Raw genomic sequence first — 12,088 nt, 5'->3', positions numbered from 1 at the left:
GTGGTCTAAAAACAACTGAAAGTAGGTTAATAAATGTATATCTATCGAATATCCCCGAAGCATCCATAAGAAGTGGTGGTGCTGGTCACCTTTAAAGTATCTCTAAAATCTATTGCCTAGTCCGACAACCTCTTCACCAATCCCACATAGCCAGTATTTAGACGTCCCTTCACAGAAGTAAACTATGGTTGTTATTATTTTTAACTTGCTCAACAAGTTTTCCCACCTGACCTTGACCATTTACTTATTCATTTACTTCTTCTCAGTTTAGTAAGATGAGAAATGGCCACCAGGTTTAACAAAATGGAAATCAGCGGTGACCTTAGAGCAGCTTTGGTGGAGTGCTGGAGCCTGGCTGCTCGAGAGACAGTGAGAAAGGATAAACTGGAGTCAGCGAACATGGTTTGTTTTTATTTTTTTTTTTCTTAAGAATTCTGCTGTAAAATAAAGAGAAATGCAGTAGCAGCTAGAGGAGAAGTAACATCTAAAGAGGGTCTGGAGGGTTTTTTTTCACCCTGAATAGAAGCAACAACTACATGCTTACTGACCAGTAGAGATGACCTAATATAGAGGGAAATGATGATACCCAGGCAACAGAAGGAAGAAGCCTTGAGCAACACTCCTGACTGAAGACGAGGGATCTAGAGTACATGTGGCTCCAGCGAGAAGCCATTCGTTCCCAACAAGAGAAGAGAAGGTAAATATGCTGGCAGGTGGGTAGATGAGGTAGTGGGAGATTGTGGAAGTTCTCTTCTGATTCCAAGGAAGAGGGAGGCGGTGAGAGAGGTTTGAAGAGAGAAGAAACTTCATAAAAACCACCATCAAAGTGGGAGAATGGAGGACCAGGCAAATATGATCAGCCAGGCCACACCTCAAGACCTGTTTCAGGTTACTATCACAAATCAGTTAGATTTAATAAAGCCTGGTTCATCCAAGAGAGAACTACAAAACAAGGGAGAGACAAGGTACTGACAGTATGAGCGAGGGAAGTTATGATGAGTGCCCATGGAACTGAACTGGGTAAGGGGGAAGTGATGACACAGAGGAAATGGGGAACAGTGAAAAGATGGCAGGGTCCCAGCAGGACCTCAGGGACTGATGGAACGCTAAAGGGAGTGAGCTGGTAAGACAGGAGGTGGTGGCAGAGGGCTGCTGAAACTGAGACGGTTACCAGCACTTACAAGGGTTCAGCTTAGGATCAGAGGAGTAAACGGCCGAGACAGGGTGGAAGGCCAGATCACTGGTGGAGAGGAGGCCAGGGAAATGAGAGGTCAGGGTATCTGAAGTACCTTCTGAGTATCTGATATCATCCAAGGAAGGAATGTTGGAGAAAAGTGACAGTAAGCTAAGAGCTAGAATTTTTCAACAAGTGAGGGAGAACGAACCAGGAAAGAGCAGATGACTGACTATAACAGGGATGTAGACCACAGCATGTTGTGACAATGTTAAGATTCAAACTGGATGTTTCTTAGGGAGGATGAAAGTAGAATGAGCCTAGCAGTGAAAAACAGGAAAGTTGACTATCCCACCGTTAAAGGCCCAAATGGCAAAAAGGATTCGAGAATCAAAATGGCCACCATTCACCAAGCCTTCAGAGAAAGCAGCCGCCACCACGGTAGTCCGGCTGTGGTCAGTGCCGGAAGGCCGACTTTCACAGAAGAGACTGATGATATAAAAGAAACCACAGAAGGAGATATAAGCTTCTGATCTTGGTACATATACCTTACATGTGGCAGATGATGGTTTCTGTACAAAGTCAAGACGGGGAAGGAGGGAGGGAAAGAAGAAGAGGAAAGACATGCAGGTGACAAATAAGCATATGAACATATGCTCCACATCACAGGTTATCAGGGAACTGCAAATTAAAACAAGGAGGGGGCACCTGGGTGGTTCAGTTGGTTAAGCATCTGCCTTCAGCTCAGGTCATGATCCCAGGGTCCTGGGACCCAGCCCCACATCGGGCCCTCTGTTCACTATGGAGCCTGCTTCTCCCTCTCCCTCTCCCTCTGCCTCTGCCTGCTGCTCTCCCTACTTGTGCTCTCTCTGTCAAATAAATAAATAAAATCTTAAACAAACAAAAAAACCCAACAAGGTGGGGTGCCTGGGTGGCTCAGCTGGTTGGACGACCCACTCTTCATTTCAGTCATGATCTCAGGGTCATGAGACTGAGTCCCATGTCAGGCTCTGGGCTCCATGGGGAGTCTGCTGAAGATTCTCCCTCCCCCGCCCCACCCCCACTCACACACATGCACACGCTCTCTCAAATAAATCTTAAAAACAACAACAACAACAAGATATCACACGCACTTACTAGAATGGCTAAAATCCCAACATTGGCAACATCAAATGCTGGTGAGGACATGCAGTAACAAGAACATTCATTCACTGCTACTGGGAAAGCAAAACAGTACAGCCATTTTGGAAAACAGTTTGGAACTTTCTTTCAAAACTAAATATGCTCTTACCATATGATGCAGCAATTATGCTTCTTGGTATTTACCCAAATGATCTGAAAACATGTCCACACAAAAAGCTGCACATGAACATAGTAGCTTTATATGTAACTGCCAATATTTTAAAGCAACCAAGACATCCTTCGATATGTAAATGGATAAACAAAATGTGCTATGGACTGAACTGTGTCCCTCTAAATTTGCAGCCAGAGAGACAGGGCGGTCTTTAGGAGGTAATGAAGATTAAATGACAACGCAAGAGTGGGGCCCTAATCTGACAGGACTGTAGCCTAATAGGAAGAGGGAGAGAGATATCCTTCCCCACCCCCTTCTCCTCTCCTCCTCTTTCTCCCTTCACTCCTCTGCCCTCTCCCTCTCTCTTTCACCTCTCATGCCTCTGCCTTGTGAAGACACAGTGAAAAGGCAGCCATCCACAAGTCAGGAAGAGAGTCTTCACCAGAACTTGACCATGCCTGGCACCTGATCTCAGACTTCTAGCCTTCAGAACTGTCAGAAAATAAATTTCTGTTGTTTAACCCGCCTAGTCTATGGTATTTTGTTATGGCAGGCTGAGAGACTAATACACTGCAGTACATCCATACAACGGAGTATTACTCGGTGCTTTAAAAAAAAAAAAAAAAAAAAAAAAAAAAGAGCTATCAAGCCATGGAAAATCATAGACAGATCTTAAATGCATGTTGCTAAGTGGAAAACGCTACCTATTGTACGATTCCAACTATATGACATTCCAGAAAAGGCAAAACTAGATAGATAGTGAAAAGATCAGCAGTAGCTCAGGGCCCAGGAGAGAGAGAGATGAATAGACGGAGCACAGGGGATTTTTTTAGCTACATGAAACTATTCTGTGGCATTCTGTACATACATGATATTAGGTATTTGTCAAAACCCACAAAATGTACAACACAGAAGGAATCTTAATGTAAACTATGGACTTTAGTTAATCATATTGGATCAATACTGGCTTTGTAACAAACTGTAACAAATTTACTACATTAATGCAAGATGTTACCAATAAGGAAAATGGCAGGGGGTATACGTAGAACTCTATATACTATCTGCTCAATTATTCTGTAAATCTAAAACTGTACTAAAAAGAAAGCTTATTAAGTATTAAAAATAATTATGTGAAATTCAGGGGGCGCCTGGCTGGGTCAGTCAGTAGGTCATGCGACTCTTGATATCAGGGTTGTGAGTTGGAACCCCACGTGGGGTGTAGAGATTACTTAAAAATAAGTAAAAAAAAAAATCTTAAAATAGGGGGCGCCTGGGTAGCGCAGTCGTTAAGCGTCTGCGTCTGCCTTCAGCTCAGGGCGTGATCAAGGTGTGATCCCGGCGTTCCGGGATCGAGTCCCACATCGGGCTCCTCCGCTGGGAGCCTGCTTCTTCCTCTCCCGCTCCACTGCTGTGTTCCCTCTCTCGCTGGCTGTCTTTCTGTCACATAAATAAATAAAATCTTTAAAAAAAAAAATCTTAAAATAAAATAAAGTAATTATGTGAAATTCAGATTTCAGTGTCCATAAACAAAGTTGTATGGGAACACAGCCATACTCATTTACATGCTAAGTTTACATCGCCTATGGCTGCTTTTGCACTGTAACAACAGAGTTGAGTAGTTGCAACAGAGACCACGGAACCACAAAGCCTAAAATACTTACTATCTGGACTTTTACAGAAAATGTTTGCAGACCACGGTTCTAAATTTCATTACCCAAGTTAAAGGGGAAAAGCACATCCTACCATAGGCTGTTATGAGATAATCACTTTAATTATTCACAGTTGTTAGAGTGACAAGTACTAAATACATAATCTGAATTTTTAAAATATCACTGGCCACCTAATATTAAAAAAAAAGCAAATCAGTGAAGTCTTTGGATACTCAAAATGGCAACTCCCAGAAAAAGAATCCATATTCTACTGAAAAACAGTAGCAGACAGCAGTGTTTCACTTTAGTGCCTGCAAAATCTATCCTACTTACTGAACACCTAACAAATCAGAATTAAAATGTGCAACGAAGAGAGACTGTTAACAGTTTGAAAAGAGAAGCCTGGAAAACAATGGGAAATGGACAATCAGGGAGGGGCAGGGCAGGAGATCTGAGTTAAGTCACTGAAATGACTACGAAGAATTGAACGCTCTGTTAAAGAACATTAGGACTACGAGTCAATTTATCAGATTAATCAGGAAAATGCAGCCTGAGTATCAGAAGACAAAATAATGCTTTGAGGAAGTGCCCTATAGTTGTAGTTTAAGAAATATCATGAAAATGTAACAGTTAAGTACCTGATACTCTAAAGTAGATTTATTAATAATGGGGGGGGGGGATCCTGGAAAGAATCAAATCTGCAGATATAATTAAGCAAAGCATTATAGAATAATGACTAAGAGCACCAGCTCTGGAAGTAGACAAACCTGGTTCTGATCCTGCTTGTGCACTCGCTAGCTAGAAGACTGAACATTCACTCTGCCTCAGCCTGTTTTCTCATCTGTCAATTAATAACTCCTTGCGCTGTTGGAAGGATTAAAGATAATGCATATAAAAGCTTCGCAGGACACCTGACACAAATGAAGTCCTAGATAAATAGTAATTACTATTACCACTAATATCTGGCACAGGAAAACACACTTGAAATTGACAGCCTACAGTGTTTCCAACAACTGGGAGGAAATCCACCAAGGACTGAAATAAATCTCTCATCTCATATAATTTTAGAGAAGTTCTGTCCTTGGAAAATCAAATGACGACTTCAGTTCAATAAATGGAATTGAGATTGTACTTTGCTACTCATAATGATGGTCCAAGGGGGAAAGATGAGCATCAGTCTGGCTTCCCCCCAAGTTCCAAACTAGGTGAATGGCGTAGGCTCAACTACAGGGCCTATTAGACCTATGCAATCTCAAATTCTCAGCCCGAGACCAGCATTAGTATTATGTCCCGCAACAAAGAGAAGAATAAAAGGTTCCTCTCAACACCTAGATGACGACGTTTCCCCACTCTGAGTCCCACTGCATTCCATTCCACTCTTCCTGACCACAAAACCAAAGAAAAATATACGGAGCAAAAAAAAAAAATTAGAGCTGTTTCTGGAGGGCAGTCAGGATTACATCAGTTTTTAAGAGTTAGGTCTAGGTAGTCAAGGGCCCGAGGTCAGGTGCTTCGGTTCTCTGCCAAGATGGACATCAGCCTAGATCAATAGCGGCAGCTGCGACATGAAGATCTCTGTACACACTCCCATTCTCTCACACAAACACGGACAGACACACTCCACGGCAATCATCGCCCACATCCCACACTGAGAAAACAGCTTACAGCCTTTTGGGTGGTCACAGCCATCCTGCCCTCTGCTTCATACCGACGCCCTTTTCACCCCCACACAATGACCACCTAGTACTTTCCCAGCGGAAACGGTGAAAAACGATAATAACGCCAATCAGGCAACATTTTACGCTCGCTGTTGCCAGGACAGAAACCCACCGGTTCGGCTAGACTCTTCCAGGGAAGTCCGCGGACGGAAGCGACAGGCTAGCCCTGGCTCCCGGGGCAGAGTTCGCCCACACCTGTCTCCAGAAGTGGGCGGAAGGAGGAAGAACCCCACGGCCAGCACCGGCATGTTCTCAGCTGGTACTCACCCCAATCCTCATCCGCTCGGTGGGAGAGGCCCGGGCTAAGAGGCGACTCCATGGTGCGGGCAACGCCAGCCGGCTCCCGCAAGCCCCACGCTCGGGCGGTCAGGAACTCGGTGACTAATATGGGGGACGGCGGCCGCGGGCGGACAAAATACTCCCTACCGCCCTGTGGACGGTGGCCGAGTGAAGACAAAGTGCTTCCACCGCCCGGGGAATTTGCGCAAATCCGAAAGGAGGAGCGTCAGAGACTGAGCTCGTTTAAACAAATCTCCGAGTAAATATTTCCCTGTGGGACTTGTCGGCACTTTCTGTCCCGCTGCTTTAAGGAAAAAAAAAAAAAAAACACATAAACACTACTTTGGTTAAATAAAATGTACTGATAATATTTAAAAAAAAAGAAATAAAAGTAAAATCCCTTTCTGAACTTACTGGTTTGTTCCGTGAATTTTCTTAATACCACAGAGTAGCTATCTCAGAACAAAATCAGAGACCAATAAAGTAAATTCGATTTAATTTTCAGAATTACTTGCTATCGATGTAAAAATTTTCCGTATACACAAGCGTATGAGAGAAAAACTCACCTATTGTTCCACGTTCGTTAGACCCACGTCTTCGCGGGCACCTTACCTCAGGTAAACACCAGTACCGTGAATCGTTCTTCTAGAAAGACTGCTTTTATTTAAACAAATTTAAACAAGGCAAATATAAAAGATGAACTCCCCGTGCTCAGATCTATCTCCTAGATAAGTTTTCTAAATCATAGCACTTCGTAGTGGAAATCCGAGCGAGTTTACCTTATACAACCTACAATAAATTCCCAATCTTTTTATTACTAAAACTTAAGATTCGGTTTTGTTTAGAAGAAATTCACATCACGAACTCCAGCTGAAAATGTGAACTGAGTTTGACAGAACAGTTTCAAGGCAGCTGCTTAATAGAATTTCTTTTTACGGCATTTCGGCGGCGAGTACGTCAAATACCCAAAGAACACGTATCCGTTTAGGACCAAGTGGAATCTTTCCCATGGTTACTAAACCAAACAAATGCTTCCCAGAACCCACCCAACTCCTCGTGGCTGGAGGGTTACTACAGATTGCATAATCCACAGTGTTCAACAGAGCCCTGGGACCACAAAGAAAAAAACAAAAAACAAAACACGACATGTTTCCTTTTATCATCAGATAACTAACCAGTTTTCTTGTACGGTGAAATATGTATCACTTCTATTCTTACTCGACTGCAAATTCAAAACTGACAGACTAAAATAAAACCAGCAAGAGTCTTCTATTCCGCATCCACCAGATACCTTAGTCCTTTTTTAAAAAAATCGCCATGACTAAATACCTGCCAGTTTTAATTTTTTTAATTCTTGAAATTTTTATTTTTATCCCCAAAGTGCAGATAATGAAACAAACATCTGCATACCTATCAACAAAAATTAACAAATATTAACATTCTCCATTTTTGTTTCAGATTTTTCATAGTATAAGAAATTAAACATTACAGACAAAGCCGAAGTCTGATTTTCCCTCTGCTTCATTTCCATCCCTCCACATAGACAACTTCTATTACATACATTTAATGTTGTGTTGAGTTTTTAAATTTACATAAACATGTCATACCTGTTCTCCAAATCACTTTTCTTTCTTTCTTTTTTTTTTTTTAAGATTTTATTTATTTGACAGAGATAGAGACAGCCAGCGAGAGAGGGAATACAAGCAGGGGGAGTGGGAAAGGAAGAAGCAGGCTCATAGCGGAGGAGCCTAATGTGGGGCTCGATCCCATAACGCCGGGATCACGCCCTGAGCCGAAGGCAGGCGCCCAACCACTATGCCACCCAGGCGCCCCTCCAAATCACTTTTCTTATTCAACATTACTTTTTGATGATCCATTCATGTTTTAACCGTTATATGGTATTTCCTTGAATATCTATATATCACAATTTCTTCTCTCATTTTCCTACTAATGGGCATTTGGATTGTTTCAACTTTTTACTGTTACATATTATCCTTGTATGAGTTTCTGTGCATATAAGCAAGAATGTTTTTAAGATACATGCTGGGTCGTAGAGTAGTAATGTTAATATTTGCCAAATTTTACCATTTTACATTCTTACTAGCAGTAATGAGTTCTTTGATTTGATCACTTTCACATTTTTTGCCCCTGTGAAGGGCGTGACCATAATTTACATTTCCCTGGCAATTAAAGAGATGGTGCATCTTTTCCTGTTTCTTAAATCTTACTCTTCTGTGAATTGCCTATTCTTAGAAAATTTGCTATTGCGTTTTCTTTCTCTCAATGATACCTACATCTTTAGCTAGCCTACTGTATTCATTTAACAGATATGTATGTTGCAAATACCTTCTCCCAAGTTGCCATTGTCTTTTGTTTATGGGACTTTTGTCTTTTAGGTGTTAATTTCAATGTAGCCAAATTTACCAATCTTCTGTTTATGATCTGTGCTATTCGTAACTTGCTTAAGAAATCCTTCCCTCTCCTGAGGTCATGGAGATTTTCTTTTTTATTTTCCTTCCCTATTTTTATAGTTTTGCTTTTCCTTCCCATCTGGTTATTGCTGGGGTGTAGTAACACTATTGATCTTTATACAGCAATCTTGTATCCAAAAACCTTGCTGAATTATGTAACTGTAACTATTTTGTCTGTAAAATTCTCTAGGATTTTCTATGTAGAAAAACTTGTATGCAAACACTAACATTTTGAAATTTATTTTAACATTGTAACCTTTAAAAAACTAACCTTTAATGTGGGAAATTTCAAACAAACACAAAACGAGCTAATCAATCCTCTTGTTCTTAGCGCCCAACTTCAACAATTTGCCATTCTTGTTTATCTACCCTCTCTCCCCACAACACTTTTATTTTTTTGTTTTGGTTTGTTTTTTTTTTTTCCCCTGGGGTGTTTTTAAAAAAATATTTTTTTAAGATTTTATTTATTTATTTATTTATTTATTTGTTGAGAAAGAGAGAGAGAACGCGCGCATGCACATAAGCTGGGGAAGGGGCATAGGGAGAGGGAGAGAGAGAGAATCTCCAGCAGACTCTGCACTGAGGGTGGAGCCTGACGCAGGGCTGGATCCCAGGACCCCTGAGATCATGACCTGAGCTGAAATCAAAAGTCGGACACTACCGACTGAGCCACCCAGGTGCCCCATCCCCTGGAGTGTTTCAAGGCAAATCCCAGAGATCATGTTATTTCACCTGTAAATATTTTTTTTTTAAGATTTTATTTATTTTATTTGACAGAGAGAGAGACAGCCAGCGAGAGAGGAAACACAGGCAGGAGGAGTGGCAGAGGAAGAAGCAGTCTCCCAGCAGAGGAGCCTGATGTGGGGCTTGATCCCAGGACCCTGGGAAAATGCCCTGAGCCAAAACCAGATGCTTAATGACTGAGCCACCCAGATGCCCCTCACCTGTAAATATTTCAATATGTATCCTGACAAAAGCTTTCTTCAATTAAAAAAAAAATGTAGCTATGATACCATTGTAATACCCACCAAAAATAATTCCTTAATAATCTAATACCGATTCCACATTCAATTTTCTCCCCAAAATGCCTTTCTACAGTTGGTTTGCTCAAATTAGGATCATCGGGTTGCATTTGGTTTATGGAATAGTCCCCTCTTCCACTTGTTACTCCATGACCTTTGTTAAAGAATCTGTCATTTGCCCTACGGAATTTCCCACTCTGTGATTTTGCTGCTTATATCTTCATGGTGATTTGTTCCTATAAACCACCAGTTAAATGTAAACTTGATTAGATGGTTTTGGTCTCATTTGTTTTTGCAGGAATGCTTCTTAGGTACTTCCTTGCATTGTACCAGGAGGCACATATTTCTAAATATCCCACTTTTAGAGATGTCAAGATTTATCAGTGAATTCTGTTTTTTCCCTAAGTCTGAAACCTTTCCCCTTCTTATCCTTATTGCAATAGCAAGGACCTCTGCTACCACACTGACGGTAGATGCATGAGCATACCTCTTTTAACTTGTTCCCAATTTTAATGTGAAAGTTTTAAAAAGTTTTACTATTGATAAGATTCTTCCTGTAGTTTTTTAATGCAAGGAAAAATTCAATTTTCATCAAGAAATTTGCTGTGGTTGCTATAGTTTTTATACACATTCTGGTCACATACTCTTTCCATTCTAGTTACTATGCTTTTTTTTAAAAAAATGATAAATGTCAAATGTTATTGAATCTTCTGTCTTTATTCATTTGCTTTCAACTTAAACCCCTGGAAGAGAAATGAAATTTGAGTTTTGCCTAGAGACATAAAGGAGGCCCTTGCCTAGATCCACTCTTCAGAGGACTCTACTCTGGCATCTGGCAGTGTCTCTTCCCACAGGGAGAGAATCCATGGTGCCAAGGGGATACGCCCAACCAGAACACATGCCTCCTTCTAGACATGCTTCTCATGCCCAATAGCTCCATGCCTGCTTCTGAGGCTTGCTCAGGCCTCTGACTTCCTAAAGGCGAACTGTGCCAATGTTGTATGCCAGGAGTGTAGATTAAGCTTAGAAATGGGAGGTCGGAAGTTCACGTATGCATATGCACCAGGCGTATGAACAAACCCGGGGGTGGGGAAAGGGGCCAACTCTGTAGGTTGCTCTGTAGGTCAGGGGGCCAACTCTCCCTGCATTGCCATGTTTTGTCAGGGAACTCCATAAAGTCAGAGAATTTTAAACTCAAACCTTGTCTCTCAGGTCTTTATGAAGGTAAGTTTATCAAGATAAGAGAATAACAGGGGCACCTGGGTGGCACAGTGGTTAAGCGTCTGCCTTCGGCTCAGGGCGTGATGCCGGCCTTATGGGATCGAGGCCCACATCAGGCTCCTCCGCTATGAGCCTGCTTCTTCCTCTCCCACTCCCCCTGCTTGTGTTCCCTCTCTTGCTGGCTGTCTCTATCTCTGTCAAATAAATAAATAAAATCTTTAAAAAAAAAAAAAAAGATAAGAGAATAACACATTTTATTTAATAGTTTGGTAGCTTGATTTATAACTTTCAAATACGGAGCCAAATAGTATCTGGGCCTCAATTTGCACTCATGAGAATTCTGCAAATGTTGGTGGGATACCTGACCAGTGAATTTACAACTTGGTTAAAAATTGCATTTCAGGGGCGCCTGGGTGGCTCAGTCGTTAAGTGTCTGCCTTTGGCTCAGGGCGTGATCCCAGAGTCCTGGGATCAAGCCCCGCATCAGGCTCCTCCGCTGGGAGCCTGCTTCTTCCTCTCCCACTCCCCCTGCTTGTGTTCCCTCTCTTGCTGTCCCTCTCTGTGAAATAAATAAATAAAATATTTAGAAAAAAAATTCCATTTCATCAGTGCTATTATCTAACATTTTCAGTGTGACATCTTCTCTATCACCCTAAACAGTGAACTCAAACACTAGAATACAGAATTGATAGCTCAGATTTTGGAATAAGCCAAATCTTCATTCTAATCTAGGTTCAACCATTTGCAAGCAATATAACTTTGATGAAGTGACTTAATCTAAGCCTCAATTTCACCTGTAAAATGGGAATAGGCTCTATCTCATAGGATTGTTGGGAGGATTAAATTAGATAAACACATTAAGTGCATAGTGACTAGCCCATGGTAAATTCTCAATAAATTGCAGCTACTTTAAGGAACAGTGTTGAATGCTACTGGGTAGGCACTGTATTAGGGTCTATACCTGCATTATATCACAAAAATCCCAACCACCTGGATTGGACACAATTATCTCCCATTTATATAAGGAATTAAGGCTTATGCAAATGTCCTTTAAAACAACCCTATTAGGAGGGCAGAGCAGTAGAACATATATTAATCCCATTTCGTGATGGAGAAACCTGACCCTCAACTTTCAAAAGACCTTCCAGGCAGCTAGAGACAGGTGAAGCCAGAATGATCGGAGCCCAGCCTTACTTCTACTTGAGTACTATATTAACTGCACCTGAAACACCACCTATGAAATAAAGTTCATATCGCTAT

At 41.5% G+C, this 12,088-nt stretch overlaps 1 protein-coding gene across 3 annotated transcripts in view; it reads right to left on the bottom strand.

The window, feature by feature from the left end:
* ATF6 (activating transcription factor 6) overlaps window positions 1-7,036 on the bottom strand; it is a 198,598-nt gene extending 191,562 nt beyond the window's left edge. For 2 of the 3 annotated variants that reach the window (XM_087855905.1, XM_087855906.1), the window contains exons 1-2: window positions 6,681-7,036; window positions 6,103-6,418 (exon numbers count right to left, since the gene is read on the bottom strand). In XM_087855905.1, the coding sequence (XP_087712031.1) occupies window positions 6,103-6,154 (52 nt within the window). In that variant the 5' untranslated portion in view covers window positions 6,155-6,418; window positions 6,681-7,036. The remainder of the gene's footprint in view (window positions 1-6,102; window positions 6,419-6,680) is intronic. The other variant, XM_045784291.2, reaches the window with a different exon arrangement.
* Between the last annotated feature and the right edge of the window lie 5,052 nt (window positions 7,037-12,088).

Source organism: Ursus americanus, chromosome 2 (assembly GCF_024610735.1).
Source record: "Ursus americanus isolate L20-20 chromosome 2, mUrsAme1.1.p, whole genome shotgun sequence".
In the NCBI taxonomy this organism is placed as follows: Eukaryota; Metazoa; Chordata; class Mammalia; order Carnivora; family Ursidae; genus Ursus; species Ursus americanus.
Note: the sequence above shows the minus strand (reverse complement) of the source record. Positions and strands in the feature narration are given on the sequence as shown.